This window comes from Microtus ochrogaster, chromosome 4 (assembly GCF_000317375.1).
Source record: "Microtus ochrogaster isolate Prairie Vole_2 chromosome 4, MicOch1.0, whole genome shotgun sequence".
NCBI classification, from domain to species: Eukaryota; Metazoa; Chordata; class Mammalia; order Rodentia; family Cricetidae; genus Microtus; species Microtus ochrogaster.
The window spans coordinates 47,471,310-47,490,878 of record NC_022011.1 but is presented as its reverse complement, the minus strand read 5'-3'; the positions used below and the strand labels follow the sequence as shown (position 1 = coordinate 47,490,878).

The following is a 19,569-nucleotide window of genomic DNA, read 5'->3' as shown; positions in this document are numbered from 1 at the left end:
GCCAGACTTAGCCTTTGACATGGGTGCTGGAGGTCCAAACTCAGCAAATGTTCCTACCACTGAGCCATATCCTCAGCGCTGTGGACGTGCCTGGCTCTGACTGCCCATTATAACACGTGCATGCAGTCAGTTCTCCCTAGCTTCCCAAGTGTTCCACAGGGACAAGCTTCTTTTGTCGCTTTCGGTTTGTTGGCTCTCTCATCTAAGGTGTTGGAGCTGCACAGCATTGTTTTAGGGGAGAGAGATGGTGACTGGTGGTCACTTTCTCTTATGTGCAGACCCTGTGCTGGACCTTCAGATAGGTGCTTGATTGATTTCTCCTCTTACTAGGAGAAGAGACAGGTGATGGGACCATTTGACAACTGTTGAAAGGAAGGCAGCATCAGGGGAAGTGACTGGCCAGCCTCAGGCACACACTGTAGGGAACTGGTTTATTCCCCCGCCCCCTTGTATCTGGACCCTGGGTTCAGTGCTGGTCTGCTGAGTCATGGGGGTGTCTCAGAGGCACCACTATTACCATTGCTTAGAAACAACGTGGCTTGGGACTTCCCTGGGGCTTTCCTACATCTCTGCAGGACTGACACTGGCTGTACATAGGCCTACAGACCTGCAAAGCAGTCTCTGGCTACTCAATTCAGAAGTGGTTTCCAGAAAGCAGCTTGGGAGTGGTGTGGTGCAGTAGGTGGGTGTCAGCCCTGGTGGATGTCACTGACTGCCTAGCAGCCAGCCCTGCAGAAGTTCAGGGGGTCGACCAGCCGGTGCCTGCATTGACTGCAGGAAACTGAGCCTTTCATACATTCCTCTATCTTAGAGGCAGGGAGATCCTGAGCAGGGGCCACAAGAAGATTCTTCTTGTGACCCCAAGACTACACCAGTGCACTGGGGTAGAGCCCTGTGAGCTGTTAACTGTCTTCATCTGTAAAATGACAGGCCAAGCAGGTACAAAGGAATGGTTGAGTATGGGCCTTGGGGCCCAGAGCCAGGGTTTCTTCGCCAGCTCGTGTATGAGGAGGCTGTGGGATCTTTCTCATTTCAGGGGGGTCTGCCGAAGAGAAGAGTGCTAGTCCGTGAAATGGCTGGTACCTCAGGGTTCTAGCTGAGTCTTAACACTTGAGAAGTATTGAGTAGGCATTAGCCTTGTTCTTACTTAAGGGCCCTCCTGCCCTAAAACAGAATTTTTTTTTAAACTATTGAGTAAATAAAATTTTATACTTCAGTCCTCAGAGGAAAGGTGGTCTCTGATTATTGAGGAGCTTGGAGTTTCGGATCCCACGTAGGGTGGGGTGGCTGGACTTGGTGTAACCTGAGCACTCTGGATAGAGTTAGGCAGCGGGCTTTTGGGAAGATGCCTATGCTAAGAGGAGCTGGGTCTCACCTAAGTCACAGGCACTGGCCATGCTGTAGGTGGATGAGGACAGTCCTGACTGCTATGGAGTCTAGAAGGAACTAACTTGAAGGCTGTGGCCCGGCTCAGCTTCCTCAGCTCTCACAGCACGTTGGTTTTTGTTCTGTGATTGCTAACAAACTCTCTGTTGTGAGGTCTTTGTGATAGGTAATTTACAAATGACCTCCAGTGCCCTGCCTGGGTGATCCCTGCCTCCTCCTAAGGTCACCTTTCACAGCTGCAGGAACTCAGGAATCCTGTGTCCTGCTCAGCACCTCTGGGGCCTCCCCACCATTTGCAAGTGGGTGTGTAGACCCCAGGCCCTGTGCTGGCAGGAAGCACTGTGTTGGCTGGGGAGATGAAGCTGTTCAGCCTTTCCTTCACTCCAGTCATCCGCTTCATTAGCATTTGTGCCTCTGCCTGGGCTTGTCCAGAGCACCAACACATACTGGTTCTCTGAGCTCATCACAGGACCAAGACCTGGACTAGATCAAAAACATGCTCTTCTGCATGGTCGCCCTGAACACAAGAGCTTGCAGGAGCTGGTTTTGTGTTTGAAGCATAGGAACCTGCACTGTACTCCCACTCTGGGCTGCAATGGCCAAAGTTCTCAGGCCCCAGCTTCATAGGTTGAGAGAAGGCCTTCAGCTGCGGAAGTCACCACCAGACTGGAAACAAATTGACCTGGTGTTGCAGCATCTCTGCATCCTCTGAGTCCCCTCTGAACGGGGGCTGTGGGTCTGCTGGAGCATGTGTGCATGGTCAGTCTCCAGAGGAAACTTGATACTCACATGTTCTCTCTCTTGCCATGAATCCCTCCTCTTAAGTGATGAAGCATTTGTGAACACTTTGGCTCTTTAGAACTTCATGTCCCCCAGTTCAGCCAGACTGGGTTGAAGTGGCAGTCCCCATGCACCCCTGAGGGTTGCTAGGTCCCAGGAATGATGCTTCCTCGTAGCCAGGTCTTTGCAAGCAAAGAGAACTTCCTTTTCTGAGTGAGAACGCTCTAAAACTCACACCACAAACCTCTGCGCTCAGCATGGGCAGATCTGTTTAAGCCTGCCACACACAGGAGGTCCAGCCATGCCACCACCCTAGGAGAACCTCTTTGCAAAGTCTCTGGATCAAACTCTCCCAGCCTCAGTGACCATTGAGCTCTCTTCCATCCGTCTCTGTGGAAATGTGGACATTGGTTTCTTTCCTCTGCACTTTTCAGGTCCTTATGTTTATCTCCAGCTTGTTCCTTTTTAGTGCCGTACAGTATTCCATTCTATTGGTTTATCTGTTTGAGAATTTGACCTTGGTTAGCCACTAGGTGTTTCTGACTAACAGGTAATAAACAGTGACCAACAAAACAACTTTTTTTATCTTACGCTGTTTTATTTGGACATTTTATTATTTGGGAATTTCATATCACGCACCCCATCACACTCACTTCCAGTCCTCCCAGGTCCTCCCCCAACCCTTGTGAGAACCCACCCCCCACCCCGGGAAGGAGGAGGAGGGGAAGGAGGAAGAGGAACGACCGTTTACTCACTGGTGCATGGTCACACTCCTGGTGGCCAGTGCCTTAAAGATACCTGAGTCCTTCCCCACCTGCGCCCCCTCCAGAAGCCCTCAGTTGTGGAGAGCCACACTTCAGCATCCTTATCACCATTTTTAAGAGTTCTTTTAGATAGTTTCCGGTCTAGACTGTTACTTTTTGGGGGGGTGGGCATAGGGATTGTCACAGAAGCCTTCTATGTCCTTTCTCAGCTGTGCATCTGTAGTCATTAATACCACTGCAAACATAGCTTCCTTGCTCTTTACAGTCTTCCAGAACATGGATCATGGGCTTCTACATGGCTTTTGGTGACAACACAGACCACAATAACAACTTAATTTTTAAAAATGGATAAAAGATCAAATAGACATTTTCTCAAAGAAACTATGAAAATAGCCAGTGAGCTTATGAATATGCACAGAATTATTAGTCATTAGGGAAACATAACTCAAAACTGCCGTGAGAACAGCCTCACACAAGGATGGTTCCTTTCAAAAATGCTGGGAACATCATCATGGGGAAAAGCGAAACCTTGAGTTGGCAGAACACAAAGTGGAAGACTATAGTTCCTCAGAAGTAGAATTAGCACACAGTATAGCAAGCCCACTTCCTACATACCCAGAAGAGTGCTGAAAGCAGCGTCTTGGAGAGCCTCCCACCCTTTACAGCATCGTTCGTCATTATTGCCAAAAGGTAGACAGTGACCCAGATGGTCATTTATCTGTTCGTGGGTGAATAGATAAATTAGCAGTCATCCACATGGTAGAATAGTATTTAGCCTTCAAAATAGAAAGGGAGTCTAATGTGCTGTACTGTGGATAAATCTGAGGGCACCAAGTGAAGTAAGCCAGACACAGAAGCAGGTACCATGTGGCTTCCCTTTTGTGGGATCTTAACTTGGTAAAAATCACATTAATGAAGCAGAATGGTATAGGCACTGGACAAGGGAAGGATGGTAGAGTTGGCTAATGAACAGTTGGTTTTGCAAGGTGAAGATCATGTGGAGATGGTGGTGATGCATTATGGCTCAGGTGATCACTTTAAACATATTTACCACAGGGTGGTAGTGGTGCACACCTTTGATCCTAGCACTCAGAAGGCAAAGGCAGGGGGATTTCTTGATTTCCAGGACAGCCTGGGCAGCACAGAGAAACTGTGTCTGGAGGAAAACAAGAACAACATGCCAACATATTTGACCACACTTGTTTTCAGGGCGGTCTAGCACAGAGCGCTGCCCCAAACTCATCAGTTACCTAAGCATATTGTTTAGTCTTATCCTTCTACAGTAGGTTATATCAGAACAGGGTTAAAGCAGCAGCCTGTAGTGGCTGTGTTAGTGGACATGTGACTGCTGCTTGATGGGCTGTATCTGGGCTGGGAGGGGCACTGGGTGAAGGACCTTCTGGGTCCTGTAGTGGGCCTGGCCCTTGAGGAACCTATGTGATTAGGAAGCCTTTAAGCCAGAGCAGATACTAGACTACTGTGTAGAGGTCTTGCTGCCATCTGGGCTTTTCAACTCTGATAGACTCCAACCCAGTCCCCACCTCCAGGAACTGCCCAGGCTCTGGGTCAAGTTGTATTCCTGTATTGTATCTGTATTCTGAGGCTGTCAGAGGGTCTGAGTGTGCAGCTGGGCTTCACCCTGGGGATGTCGTAGTCTGGCCCATAGTGCTGGAGCAGCTACTGAAGCCCGGACTTCTCAGCACTGTATACTGGGCAGTTACTCAGAGTTGAGGGTGCAGGTGGCAGGCACTGAACTCTGGCAGGATATCAAGCTGTTGGCCACATTCCTAAGAAAATATGACTGACTTATGGGAGGGGCCGAGGGAGAGGAATCTAGACAGAAGGAAGGCCAAGTCTTCCTCAGAAATTCCAGCCCCGAGGGCCCTGTTAGATTGCTAGCAGCTCTGCGGAGCTTCAGTCTGAGGTCACCCATAAGTCTCTGGCCCATGCTGTCATTACCGTCCCGTGGCTGGCCAGCTGCTGGGTGGACAGGAACACAGCAGCAAATGTAAGAAAGACTGTTTCAGAAAGGAAACGTACTAACAGTGGATTCTTCAAGAAAGTATACATCCAGGGCCACACTGGAGCACAATGGCTCCTTCTGCTGACTTCCCAAGTGCTTGCTCTGTAGCAAACACAACAGGAGGAGCTTGGACACCTACCCCATCTGGGCTCCCCGCCCCCCCCCACCCCCAGCCTTTTGTTTGTTTTCAAAACAGGGTCTTGCTTTGGCCCTGGCTGTCCTTGGAACTCACAGTCCTCCTGCTTCAACTTCTTTATGCTGGGACAGCAGCCAAGTGCCACCATGCCTTGCTGAGGCACAGCATTGGTTCAAGGGCTGGTTCTGGATCTTTGCTTATAAATGTCCCCATTAGATATATAATGTCCTTCATCTTCCCGATGAAGAAAGTCCCTGAGGGGTCCCTCCCTGCTCATGTGGACGTTGACAGATGGAAGTGCTGACTGCTCAGAACCCCACCCCTCTCAGCATCCTGGGGCAGATGGGAAATACTGTCACAAACATGTGCACACAGTTTGTATTGCAGAGGGGCTAGGTTGCTTTGAGAGACCCAGTGCAGAAATATGCTTGCTCCAGTACAGGCTTGGTTTTGGAGGGTTCTCAATGAGTCTGTGCATTCCCCGTTAGTGCCTTTCCCCCCAGAAACGTCTGATACTTCCCACATCCCATTTACTCAAGCCAGGTGAGCATCAAAATCTGGAAGAGCTGGGTTTAAGAACAGTGAGTGTATACAGACAGCTAAAGCTCATCTTCCTTATGGGAAAGGTTAAGCAGGTTAAGGTTAAGCAAAATTCCTATTCTTGGAGTGGATGAAGACAAGAATAGAATCTGTCAAATTATATCTCTTTAAAAATTATTTGTAATGTTTTTAATATTATATATATAGTACATTGAATGTGTGTGTGTGTGCGTGTAAGTATGTACATCTGTGCATGTGGAGGTCAGAGAACAATGTGAAGGGTCAGTTCTCTCCTACCTTGTGCAGATTGAAGTCAGATTGGCTGAATCATCAGGGCTTTAGGTTGTCACCCAATCAGCAGTACTGCTCTGGCTCTTGGTGACATTACTGAGAGGATACCAGTGTGTATCTGTGTTGTCATTCTCCTGTTCTAAGGGCAGTTTCTCACTGCTTAGATCAGATCCCTAGTGCCCTTCCCATTCCTCTCCATGGGAGCAGAGGCTACAGAATGAACCCCTCTCCAGTAGCACAATGTGGGCACACATTAGGAATGGGTGACAAACAGCAGATCTGATGGCTCAGACAACTGGTCTTGCTGGCACATAGGAGAGCTAAGTGGAAGTCCCTGCCTGGCACTGAAACAAACCCTGGTAATGTGGAGAAGTAGCTTAAAACATTCTCCCAAAGCCACTGCAGTCTGAAGATGGCTCTGAGAGAGAGCCGGGTGAGCGAGGCCTGTTTTCCTCAGGAGACCAGACGGATAATCGGCTCTGACAAGAAGGTGGCCAGCAGTTCAGCTTCGTGAAAAACTGACGGATCTCTCACTTAATGTATGGTGTGCCTTGGGATATTAGCTAATTAATTAAGATGATGTATGAGTCGTCATGATAAACACGACATTTTAAAACTAGACATCTAGTTTGAACGCAAAATTTAAATCTGTTGGAAGCCACATAGCACAGCAACCCTCTCCCAGTGTGGTGGTAAATACTGACAGGCTTCTTCCGGTCCAGATGCTCCCCAGAAAGGCAGGCGGCTTCCTCCCAGCCTGGGTCTTCACTCTCTTGAACTCTTCAGTTTGGAATGTCCTGGGATGAGACCTCTGATCCCTCTCCGCATGATCCAGGCCCTCTAAAGCAGTGGTTCTCAACCTAAGGGTCGTGACCTCTTTGGCAAACCTCTATCTCCAAGTATAATTACTGTACGATTAAAATTACAGTTATGAGGTAGCAGCAACAAAGCTTTATGGCTGGGGTCACCACACTGTGAGGAACTGTGTTAAAGGGTTGTAGCATTTATTAAAAAGGTTGAGAACCACTGCTCTAAACAGAGCCTGTCCCCAAATATCTATTTTCAGCCCCTCTTTTTTTCCTGTCCAAAGATGGTGCCTTCTTGCTGTGTCCTCACATGGAAGGGACCAGGAGTCTCTCTGTGCCCACACATGTGGGTACTGTCCTCACCAACCAATCATCTCATGAACCAATTACTGGGATTACAACTTGACTGTGAATTTGAGGGGCACACCACACATCCTTAAGAGCATAGCACATGTATCCAGACGTGTGTGCTGCCTTCCAAGCTTCCCATCTAGTCGAGGCTGCTCCTAAATGCGGGATTCTTCTGCTTTAGCCTGCCAGTCCTGGGCCTGCCCATTGCATCTTGGATTGCCCCTGACTGTCCTGGATAATTTCCAAGGCTACCGGTCTCTGCCGTTCCCTTTTAGCTGGTCACTTGGTTTCCATTCTTGCCTCAGAAATGACTGTTTATCATTTAGCTACTAGAGGGTAGATTGGACCCACCTTGTGTGTCTGTAGCCACCTGACCCTGTTTTTCTTCCTTAGCTCATGCCAGCCTCATCCCTTACCTTCTCCTGTCATTCAGCCTTTGCCAATGCTGCTCCCCTGACTCAAAGTTCAGAGAGGTTCAGGGCAGGAGCCAGAGGCTAAACTTCAGAGGTGGTAGAAGAGGTGTCTAGCCTCTCTTAGAGCAGCAGCGCTGTCAGTGGGACAGATTATGGGACTCCGTTGAGAGTCAGCTGCAGAGGTGAGAAGTGAGTGCTTCACCAGGACAGACATTCGGTATGAGGAGAGAATGGCAGAGGGAGGTAGGTGGTGTGGGGGCCAAGCTTCAAAGGCCTCCGGATATCAACATTCCAGACTTACTCCAGGTATTCCAGGAAGCCATGAGGGTGTGAGGATTCTGTGTGTGCTTAGCGCCCCCCAATAATTCAGTGCCATCAAAATGTGGCCAATTATTTCTGCTTAATTTTTAAAACTTCCTTCTAAAACCAGTTGTATTGGAGCATATCTGTAACCCTGGAATTTGGGACGTAAGAGGCCGGAGCTCAAGGCCAGCCTGGGCTACATGAGATCCGTGAGATCCATTTACAAGCAAACAAAACCCAACAAACAGCCTTTCTTCCAATTCTAGGCAGAGCTGAGGATTCCAGGTGGGCTTTGTTCTCCTTCCTGGCCTCAGAGCTAGACAGTAGTCCTGTCAGAATAGCAGCCTCGGGGAGGCCAGAAGTCTGTTGCAGCCACAGTAGTTTCTGCATGGTCCCCATTTATAGTCTCCATCTGCCAGGAGATCCCTGAAGACCAGCCATCTCAAGGGGTCTGGGAGGCCATGGGCCGATTGCAGGTCTCTGCAACAGGTGAGCTACACACAGGTCATGCCAGTGTGTAGCTCCCTTCTGGATCTACCAGCAAGCAGCACAGTTGACTCATTGGGGCACCCCCAGCTCTCAGAATTGAGCTCAGTGCCGGACAGGTGCTCTTCAGAAACAAAACCTGGACCAGCTATGGAGCCTCATTCGCTGAGACTCATCCACAGGTTGTCTGCCATCCTGGGAGTCGTTTGAGGATTAGGAGATGTGGCTTTTGGAGGACATGTGTCATGAGGGGAAGGGGTACACCATTTCCAGTTAGCAACCCTCTCCCGGCTGCCTCTGTGGGTCAGGATATCAGCTTTCGGCCACTCACTGCTCCAGGGTCATGCCAGCCTGCTTGCTGCCCTGCTGCCTGACATGATGACCATGGACTCTTAACTTTCTGGAACTCTGAGCCTCCAAGCTTTCTAAGTCACCTTGGTTGTGGTGTTTTATCACAGCAATAGAATCATAACTAAGACACTCAGTTTCCCCATTTCATTGAAATGATTTAGACAAACTTGGTGATTCTTGACTTTTTAGAGCCTTTTGAGGGGGTGAAAACCATGAACTTCCCTTCCCAGAAAATACATGAATATGATACAACACTTTAAGGAAAGAACCCTCCCTTACCTGTCCCATGCTCACCACTTCCTTTGTGTACTTTCAGTGACATTGGACCACCCTGCTGTCCATCCATCAGTTCTCATCCTTCTTCCTTTCCTGACCTGCTGATTGAATTAGGTGCTGTGCTTCCCCAGCATGCCCCTCAGCATGGTACTCAAATGACTTGTACGTGACATCTGATGCTTGAGCCTCATTCTGAAGCTGGCCGTGAATATGCACAAGTCTCAGAAGAGGATCCTGGTGCTTCTGCGACACACTCCACTCAAGGGCCTTTGCCTGCTGTGCAGGACGTCAGCAGATGACCCAAAAATCTGGCCGAGGAGCTCTGCCTCATGCCTGACCTTGACATTTGACCTCTGCTCTGCTCAGCCTTTTGGGCAGGAGCAGAACTGGTTCCCCCAGCCCCTCCCCCATGGAACATTCCCACCAGGCTCTGTGCTTCCTCGTATTGTTGTATTTTCTCCAGGAGGGAAATGACCAGCATCAGACTTTCCTCCCAGCAGACAGACACACACAAAGCTGGGTGTCAGCTCCTGAGCACCACCCAGGAGCCCCGTGCTATTTCTTTGCCCCTATGGGGGTATCAACACTGACACCTCCTGCAGGGCTTTTTCTTTCTGAGCCATTTCAGTCAGTATCCTGGCAGTGAGCAGTGCCCTGTACAACCCTGGCTTAGATTTCTTCTGCATCCTGCAGTTCATGAGGGGAGCTGAGAGGAGAACTCTCCCTAAAATGTTTCGAACTTTAGTCCACAGTGTTACATTTCTGGTTTATGTTGCTTCCCACAATCAAAATATTCCCATGGCTCAGATATTCGAAGTGCCATAAGTGAAGTATTAGTTTAGTTAAATAAGGCAAGTGAGCTATTTAGCAGTGCAGCGGCAGCTCTGGGCTCCAAGGGCCAGCTCTTGGGAGGGTAAATCATTTCTTCCAGTTGCAGCCAAGGCTTGTAGTTTGTAGATAATCACAATGAAACCAGCAACAGTAGCTGTTCTTCATTAAGGGCCTGCTGTGTGCCAACACTTTGTAACTCTTACTTTAGAGCTTTTCCGCCTTTAGAGCTGCCTTTCCAAAGGTGGCTGGGTGACTTGATAGTATACAGTTTACATACATGAGAAAATAAGGTTCAGAGCGATTCCTTGATTCCTTTCTGTGTCACAGTTCACCAGCTCAGAAGTACACTCAGAGCTTTAAACCAGGCCAGCTGTTCTCCAAAGCCAGTTTCTGTCCCGTCCTCTGCCCCGTCCTCTGCCCCGTCCTCCTCCTTCTCTGGTCAGGAGGAAGTTTTTCCTAGGCAAGGATGATCTCCCACCCCACCCCCCTGCTTCCCTATAGTGTCAAAGAGGTGCACTCCCCATGCCTTCTGGTGTTTGTGGGACATGGGAAGCATGGCCTTGGTGGCTGTGAATAGGGCCCTCCACTCTGGTGGCACTGGCTTTTGTTTGCTTTGGTCTTTGAGACAGGGTTTTTCTTGTATTACAGCTGGCCTGGAACTCACAGTATAGTCTAGGCTGGTGGTCTTGAACTCATGGGGTCCTCCTCTTTCAGCCTGTTAAGTGCTGAAACCACAGGCTGGAGCTACCCTGTCCCACTGTCCTTCGGGGTTTTTTTTGTTTGTTTTTTTTTTTTTTTTTTTTTTTTTTCAAGACAGGGTTTCTCTGTGGTTTTGGAGCCTGTCCTGGAACTAGCTCTGTAGACCAGGCTGGTCTCGAACTCACAGAGATCTGCCTGTCTTTGCCTCCCGAGTGCTGGGATTAAAGGCGTGCGCCACCACCGCCCGGCTGTCCTTCAGGTTTTGTCTCATCCTCTCTGTGAGCATCTCCTGTTGGCTCCCTACACGGGAAGTGGCAGACAGTCTTGACTGACAAGCATATTTACCTTTTGGGATGTTTCTGGGGATACTTTCTCTGACTTGACAATTCAGGGGGAATCCTTAAAAATGGACTATTCTGCTCATTTCCCCTACCCCACTGAAGCAGCACAGGTTTGAACATTTGTAACCAGGGTTGTCTCAGAAGCGGTTGAGCTACCAAGTCTTCAAGAAAATTGTGCTCTTGTGAAAGCTCTGTTTGTTTGCCAGTGTTATCCATAGATGTACTATTTGGATCTTGAGTTCATTTGCTCATGGGAACCTGCCACCAGAGTAACAGCTCAGAACTAAGAAGGCAGAACCTGAGCCCAGATCTGTACACATTTGTTGTTGTTATTATTATTGTATGTAGAGATACATGTGAGTGTATATATATGTGAGTGTGGACATGCGCATGCCCAGTACATGTGTGACAGCCAAAGGACAACTTTCAGGATTCCTTCCACATGGATTTCTAGGGGACCACACTCTGGTCATCAGGCTTTTTGAGGCAAGTTCTTTCACCTGCTGAAGCATCTCACCAGACCCTGAGCCCATGCACCATGTGGATCCATCATAATCAGATCCCCGCAGCAGTGACTTTCTAGAGCAGTAGGGGCAGTGGTGATGTGGGTGACACACCAGGGCAGAAGCCCTGCCTGGATTCAGGTGGTTTCTGTGTAGTTAACCTGGTCCAGCGTGGGGACCAGGTGGGACTTCTCACTGTTCTCTCCTTCACTCTCCATCCCATCCACACCTCAGCGATGCCAAGTAGAACTTCTGACAGGATCTTGTCCTAGTGGGCAGCTGCATAAGTTATTTGCCAGATGCTAATAAAATAAAACTTTGTCTAAGTGGAAGATGTTAAAAATACAGGATCTAACCAGATGCTCTTTCGTGTGTTGGTTTTGAACATATATTATATGTATTATATAATATATTATATTATATAATATATATATATATGTAGTGTGGAAGAAGCAAGATCAGATGGCATCTTTGTAGCTGGAACCTCCCTGAGGAAAGGTGCTCGGGTGTTTAATAGAGACAGATGAAGTTACTCCAGCTCGTGAAAAGGGTCAGGTGTAGCTAGCAGGTTTAAATCAGTCTTGACTGATGTGCAGCTTTGCTGTGCTACACAGGCATGCGGTTCCTGCTGTCGGTTTGTCCAGTGTGTGGTTGCACTGTGACGGGGGCGTCTCAGTGTGCAGTGAGGGAAACAGGACCCTCCTGCTTCTCATTTCTGCATCAACCTTGGAAAGATGCACTGGGTATGATTTTGTTTTGCCAAGTTTGGAAGCTCAGGCTGTGATTTTCTGAAATGTGTTCTGTACGGATGGAGGATCTCTTTCCCCATCCTGCCTCATTTAGTGGGGCCTTTCTCCAGAGCTGGCTGGAGCAGCACCCGGGGTGGAAAGAGCGCTAAGCTTTTCTGTGGTTCTGCTTTTGGGTGCTGTCTTCAGGCTACTTCAGTTTGCTTCTATGCCTTGCCAACCAGTTTCACAGAACATGTCTCCTGTGTGCCACTGACTAACCTGGAGCGCCGGCTTTTCCTTCCGACCTGCTGTAGCTTTGGAGTCTGAAGTTAGGAGACAGTCATGAAGAACATGTACTAAGCTTTCCTAAGTGGATCTAGTGCAAGTGGCAGAAGTGGACTGGTGTTGTGTCCACTTAACAGATCAGAAAACCGAGGCTGCTGGCTTTATAGGCAACACCCGTGGCAGAGCTGGGTTTGAAGGCCTGACTGTGTCCAGAGCCGGCATTCTTGCCCTGATTCCCTTAGCAGCATTTCTAGTCCCTGCTGTGGGGGGTTGAAATAAGTTAGACTTGACACCCACCTTGGTTTTTTCTTCCTTTCGCCAGACTTCATGCCCTTGTTTTCTTCCTGCAAACCAGGTGGCATGACGCCTTCTCCAGAAAATTGTTCTTCAGATAGAATCAGGGTTTAGAACTCAGGGTGCATACCCTGAAAGGCTGTGTTAGCATTTTGTTTCCTTTTTGATTGAAGACATCACTTGCATCTGAGTGTTTTGTTTTTCTCTTGGAGACAAAGTGTTAATGGGATCAGCCTGTTTCCTCGGACCATGAGGACCGTGTCATGGGGCTGAGACAGACCTTAAATAGAAGGTGTGACATAGGGGTGTGTGTGAGGTTACTCACTGCACACCCTAGAATGGCCCTTTGTGACTTTCAGCACCTGGGTCACCAATTTCTTCTTCCCCTGGGAAAGCAGCAGCAGCAGCAAGAGGAGAGCAGTCACCCCCCCCCAAACCCCCCCCCCCCCCCCCCCAGGCCACTGCTGTACTCGTGAATAGTGAGTGATGTCAAAGGAAGCCGAGGAAAGAGCTGCTGAATGCAGTGATTACTGCAGCCACCAGTGGGGCGGGAACACCCTTCCTTCTAGTTTCCTCCCAGTACCACCAAAGAATTTGAAAGGCCAGAAGCTGAGGCCTTTTAGAGTGACAGAGTTCCTGCTTTCTCCAGAGGGTGTGTCAGCCCTCCTGGGGCTCTGCCTGGGGCTGCTGTGTCAACCCAGGGATGAGTCCCCTTTCAGCCAGTGGATTGCTTCCTACTCGCCATTCAGTAGAGACGCCTGGGCTGGGAAAGGTGCTGTGATCGGCTGGTTTTAGGGATGGGCAATGCCGTTGAAAGACAGAAGCCCCTGAAACAAAGCCATCTGTACCCCTGGAAACAAGGTAAGAAAACTCCCCCCATTTTGTAGGCAGCAAGAGGGTGATCTTATCCGGGATCCTGGCCCAGTTGAATCAGCCTGGGAAGCTACCTTCCAGATCAGAGCGAACTCAGTTTGTGGCCTTTCTAAGGACTGAAACACATATCTCTTCATAATGACTGGTGTAACTGGTAGGTGGTTCAGCTCAGGCATTTCTGTGTTGACTTCGTTCAATTTTTTTTTTTTTTTTTGATTTTTTGAGACAGGGTTTCTCCGCAGCTTTTGGTTCCTGTCCTGGAACTAGCTCTTGTAGACCAGGCTGGCCTCGAACTCACAGAGATCCACCTGCCTCTGCCTCCCAAGTGCTGGGATTAAAGGTGTGCGCCACCACCGCCCGGCGACTTCGTTCAATTTTTAGGCTCTAATCCAAGTCAAGAGTTTTGTTATCCAGGAGTTGGAGTGTTTTGTCATTTTTTTTGGTGTAAAGAATGTTGTTAAAAGTTTCTAAGTGTGATTTCCCATGCTGTTCACCTGTTTTCCACACCATGAGATGCAACAACCTCTCTCAACACCAACCCTGACCCTCGGGCTGCGGTGTCAGCTCTGAGGGAAGAAAGACTGGGGTCCATAGCACTGCCACAGTGCCCCAGGACCAGCACATGACCTCCAGCAGTGATGGGGCAGCTCTGTCTCAGACGCCTCTTTCAGTAGTGCTAACCCATTAGGCTAGCACCTGGCAGGTGTGCCAGAGGTGGCACTTACGGGACTTGGGGACAGGATCTCACTATTCAGCCTGTGCTGGTCCTGAGTTTGCTGTCTCATCAGGTTGGTCTCAGATTTGGAGTTCTGTTTCGGCCTCCCCAGTGCTGGGATTACAGGTGTGTACCACTCCGAGCCATCTTTCCAGGTCTTGTCTAACAGCTGCATCATGCTTGGTTTGTGGTTGGCAGTCCCCTTGTAACTGTGACTGAGACTGAGTGTGTGTTTGTGAATAAAGAAGCAACTGGAAAGAAATGCCTGGGAATGTTAGCAGTATCTGTTGGAACCAGGTTAGAGAAAGTTCTCCACTTAATAGGGAAAATAGGTGGGATGTCAGTTTGCTGTCAAGTTCTAGCCTTGCTGAACGTCCCTCATCATTCTCTTGTCTGCTATTTCTTTGAAGAATGCTCCACTGGATCCCAGTCTAACAAGACAGAATGGCAAGTAGCTAGGGGCTCGTGCTAGGAACACGTCTTTCTCTCTTGGGTGCTTGGTATTGAATCCAACACTGGAACTTGCTAAGCAACCCTGAGCTGCATGCACCCTCTGCCCCTGTCCTTACTTTCCTTGGTACTGAGCAGTGTGGGCGAACACTCTTGGTTTTGGATAGTCAAACTGGAGTGTTTAAAGAGCCATGCTTACTGTAATTATCCTGACACAATTCAGCGGAATGATACATCTGATAGTGAGGACTTCCAGATGAGCAAAATAGGGGAAATCTTAACAAGTGCCAGGAACCAGGTGATGGGTTTGTGGTGCACTATTGAACAGTGCAGCCAGAGCCTTCACCCACGCTAGGCAAGTGCTTTACCACTGAGCTATATCACCAGCTCTCTTCAGCGTGTTTTTACATGTGTGAAATAAAAGCAAGCACAAACTCACTTAGCTTAACTTGTATTTCACTGGAAATAACTGGATTTATATACAAAATTACAGAAAGGTTTGAGGTTTGTTTGGCTTTGTTCACTAACTGTAGTGAGAGCAGTTGTAGGGCCATAGTTGATAGTTCATTCATAGCAAGCAGAGCCACTGTTGAAATGGATTATTAAAAATGCTGCAGGTCCCCAATCAGTGGCAGTGGGCCATGTGGCCGCAGGCAGCGGACCCTGAGAGCAGTCAGTCCCAGGCAGGGAAGGCTGCGGGTCCCCAGCAGTGGCTGGTCCAGGGCAGGGAGACACGCAATGGCAGCAGTGGGTGAGAGACAGAGACATGGACAGGCAGAGTGAGGTTAGATATTTATTTAGTGTTTATGGAAGGGAGGGGAGAAGGGGAAAAGAGCAGAGAGGGGGAGAGAGGAGAGAGAAGGGAAAAGCTGCCTCTCTCAGAGGGAGACAGAAAACTGGAGGAACTCAGGCTGGAAGCTGAAGATCAGCCTCAAAGTCTGTCTCATTTCCAGCCCTCTTTCAATGAGTGGTGGCTACAGGCCACACCATCAGGGTCTCTGACACACTAGGGAACGGATAAACGAATGGAGTGTCCACAGTGGCTGCTGCTGGGACAGCCCCAGAAGCTCCTGCCACTGTTCCCAGCTTGTTGCCCTGTGATTGCTGGAACTCTGCGTAGACACTGCCAGAGCCAGCGATGATGAATCAAGCCTTGTTGCGTTCTAGAGGCTATTTTATTTACTTTTTAAAAATTTTTATTCATTTACTTATTTGTTTGATTTTTCAAAACAAGGTTCTCTGTGTAACATCCCTTGCTGTCCTGGAACTCACAATGTATACCTGGCTGACTTAGAGCTCAACAGAGATCCACCTGCCTCTGCCTCCCAAGTGCTGGGATTAAGTGGTGCCAACACTGCCCAGCTCTGAAGGCTATTTTAAAAAGCAATCCCATGTGCCCTTCTCGTCAGTTTGTTTCCATATTGTGGGCTAGGGAGGTTGGAAAATTGAAGTTGTGTGATGGTGTGGGTGTCCCAGCTCTCTGCTGCTCTGCAGACTCATCCTTCCTTTTTTATATTGGCTCTAGGAAGTCTCTCACGGGCAGATGTGCAACAATTGCAAATTAGTTATTATCTCCTTAAATAATAATAAATAATGTGGGTGCTGGGGACTGAACCAAGGTCCTCTGGAAAAGCAGCCTAACCACTGAGAAGTCTTTCCACCCTACCCACTCCCTAAGATGGCAGCAGCCAGTACCACCAGGCTGGTGAATGGAGATGCTAGTGATGTGTTTGCCCACAGTGTGGGTGGTAGCCAGGGAAATTAACACCCTCCCAGGAAGGGCTGACTATGAAAAGCTTCTGCTCATAGGCTGACTAAGTGGGACTTGCTGTGCTGGGAAAGAACCCGACAGAGGATAGGTGGGGGTGAGAGGCTCTACCTCAGTGCAGCAGGGGTGGATTTAGAGATTTGGATTGTAGCCAGCAGAGGTGTTTAGACGTGTGTGTGCAGTGGAGAGGCATCTGATGCAGCTGGATATCCACGTGCTGGGTCATAAATGTCCACCCAGAGCACACAAGGGCCGCGTCTCACTCTGACCACAGACCCAGCTTCACACTTGTTGGCCTGCTTCATGGTGGCTAAGGGAGATGAGTGATGAGGCCTTTACTATACAGTAGTAAATTTTACAAATGTATACTGCTTGCTAGGAATGCTTGTTATTATCCATTGCTCACTGGAAAGAACCCTGCATTTACTGGGTCCGAGGGCATAGACCTTAGGTCGACTCTCTCCCAGAGCCATCAGCTCTGTGAGTTTAGATAGTTCTCTACCAGTGTCCTCCTCTCAATGAGAGGATTTGGTGATAGTCCTTTGGTTTTTCGAGACAGGGTTTCCCTGTAGCTTTAAAGCCTATCCTGGAACTTGCTCTGTAGACCAGGCTGGTCTCAAACTCACAGAGATGCACCTGCCTCTGCCTCCTGAGTGCTGGGATTAAAGGCGTGCGCCACCACTGCCCGGCTCATGGTGATACCCTTAAAGGACTCTTTGGGGGTTAATACCAGTGTCCATGTGCCCTGGTCACCATTGTTTATGGTGCAAAACTCCCAGAATATTTCTGCTGTAGTACTTACCTAGGTGACTCAATTCTCCCTTACTGGCCACTGTTTTGTTTTGTTTGTTTCCAGTTACACAGTAGCATGCCTTCAAACTAGGGTATCGGGGTTGAATACTCTCGTTTTCTAGTTATTTGGCAGTCAGATACAGAGAATGTACATTTTACTTTAGATGAGACAGTCTTACATTATTTGTTATCCCTCCCATCTCCTAGTGCTGGTGATGGAACACAGGGCCTTGTGCATGGTGTGCAAGCAGCCTGCCCCTGAGCCCTACCCTCAGCCACGATGCCACATTATTAAGGAAAACAGTGCTAAGATACAGAAGAAAACACAAAGGACAGAAACTATAGCTGCTACTGTTTTCCAGAGCCCTGCACATGCACATGCCCATGTTTTTCTATGGTCACAAGCATGTGTGTGTAATTTCCCCCTTTGATGTCAGGCTTCTGTGTGGCCCCATAGCTACTGTAATGATGGTGGCATGCTACCATGTTAATGTTGCACACTGTGTTAAATGAGCCATCTGCGTTGAATGCTGACACTGCCGTTCTGGCTCCTGCAGGTAGGTAGCACTGAGGAGCTCCAGGACCAGAGCTGTGTGATGCTCTTGTATGGTTTCCTTACGATAAGTTCCCAGCATCACATTCCCAAGCCGGGAACATAAAAATAGCTTTAAGGAGCGCACCTTGTTGTTTTCTCAGAGGGGAGGTGTCTGTTAACATCTCACGAGTGAGATGTAAATTCCCCAGCTGGTCACGAACACATCAGTGCCACAGTGATGGGTTATCCGAGGGAAAGCATTGGTCACCACGCTCTTATTCCCCACAGTTCTCTGCTTTGGGCTTTCCTTGGTTGCGTTTAAGTGCCAAGTTTCAGTGAACAAGGATCAAGCTTTATTTAAGGATGTTCACTTATTGTCATTAACTTTTGTCTTCTGTCTCCCAGAGAGTTCTGATTATTAAAAATTATTCTCTTGTGGGAGGTGTGGAATGAGCCCAGGAGTACTTGCATTGTTAGTATTGGGCTGGCTGATGGGCTGCGAGCCAATCAACCCAATTTGTCCTTTTTTCCCAACTGCTCAATAGTGATGAGGCCCCAGTAATCCATACAGAAGAGTGAGGCTGGAGGACCTTGAGTTGAAGGCCAGCCTGGGCTACATATTGAGACCTGGCCTATAAATAAATGCGTCCACAATACATGGCTGTGGTGTTCTGAATTAGCTTGCCTGAGAGCAGTTTGGACCGATACATGCAGCACCTCAGAATGTGGATAACTGGGATGGATGAGGAGGGGCTAAAAGCTGAAGGTTGTGTGGCATCCTTTTGAAATTGCATGTCTCAGGATAGGAGGGTAAAGGTTTCTAAAATGGTTACCTAATTTTAACAGTGGGGGAATTAAGGTGGATGTGAAATCCTACATCTTGGATCTTATCACCACTGTCGTTAACAGGGATGGGACATTATATGCAGTACTGACAGGAAACAGCACATTACACAGCTTTTCTCATATTTACATATTACATCTATATGTATTTTGTAACATGCAAAACATTTTACATGTAGAATGTAATGCCTATAAAATACAACCAGTATACAACAGCATGTGTCACATGTACTATATGAAATACAACACAGTAGCATGTATAGCAGTGGCCAGTAGCTGGTGGGATGTGGTATTAGGCAATGCCAATGGCTTCCTGTGTGCCAGATGTGGTACCAAAAGATTGACACGCACAGTGGCTTCCTTTTGTACACAGTTGGTGTATAATTCGAACCTTACATAAACTGGTTTTTCATTCAGCAGGGATCAGCTATGGGAATGGAAACTCTAAGTGTAAAGGGATTTTTCTCATGAGAAGTATGGGGTGTTGTTTTGGGTGTGGGTAAGAAAAGGGAAGGAAACTTGGCTCTATCATCAGATAGCTCCAAATTTAGAACAATGTCTGTCCTGAGCCACTGGCTGTTGAACGTGCTTCACCCTGGGAACATGCATAGAATTCATTTTCAGGTTTCGAGACTTTTTCAGCTGTGTCGAGGCTGCTGCCATTATCTACTGATAGCAACCACCAGCAGCCACCCAGCATCTCCAGTTACTTTGCAAGGATTGCTTGTAAGAAAGGCTACTGACTATAAAGCTGAGGAGTTTAGTTTGACTATGTTAAGGGTCTGTAAACACAAAGGACTAGGTGGTGTTTTAGAAGAAACAAAGTCCAGACTATTATGTAGGTGTTTACATAAACTTTAAAAAAGAAAACCAAAGCTGGGCGATGGTGGCACACGCTTTTAATCCCAGCACTCGGGAGGCAGAGGCAGGTGGATCTCTGTGAGTTCGAGACCAGCCTGGTCTGCAGAGCTAGTTCCAGGACAGGCTCCAAAGCCACAGAGAAACC

General features: G+C 48.3%; 1 protein-coding gene across 11 annotated transcripts in view; it reads left to right on the top strand.

Annotated features, from left to right (window-relative positions):
• Window positions 1-19,569, top strand: part of Rapgef1 (Rap guanine nucleotide exchange factor 1) — a 121,037-nt gene that overhangs the window by 9,129 nt on the left and 92,339 nt on the right. For 3 of the 11 annotated variants that reach the window (XM_026778828.1, XM_026778832.1, XM_026778826.1), the window contains exon 1: window positions 13,327-13,448. The exons of 5 other annotated variants lie outside the window; for them this stretch is intronic. In XM_026778828.1, the coding sequence (XP_026634629.1) occupies window positions 13,385-13,448 (64 nt within the window). In that variant the 5' untranslated portion in view covers window positions 13,327-13,384. Of the gene's footprint in view, window positions 1-13,326; window positions 13,449-19,569 lie in introns of those variants that run through there. 3 more of the 11 variants (XM_026778831.1, XM_026778829.1, XM_026778833.1) reach the window with 2 other exon arrangements.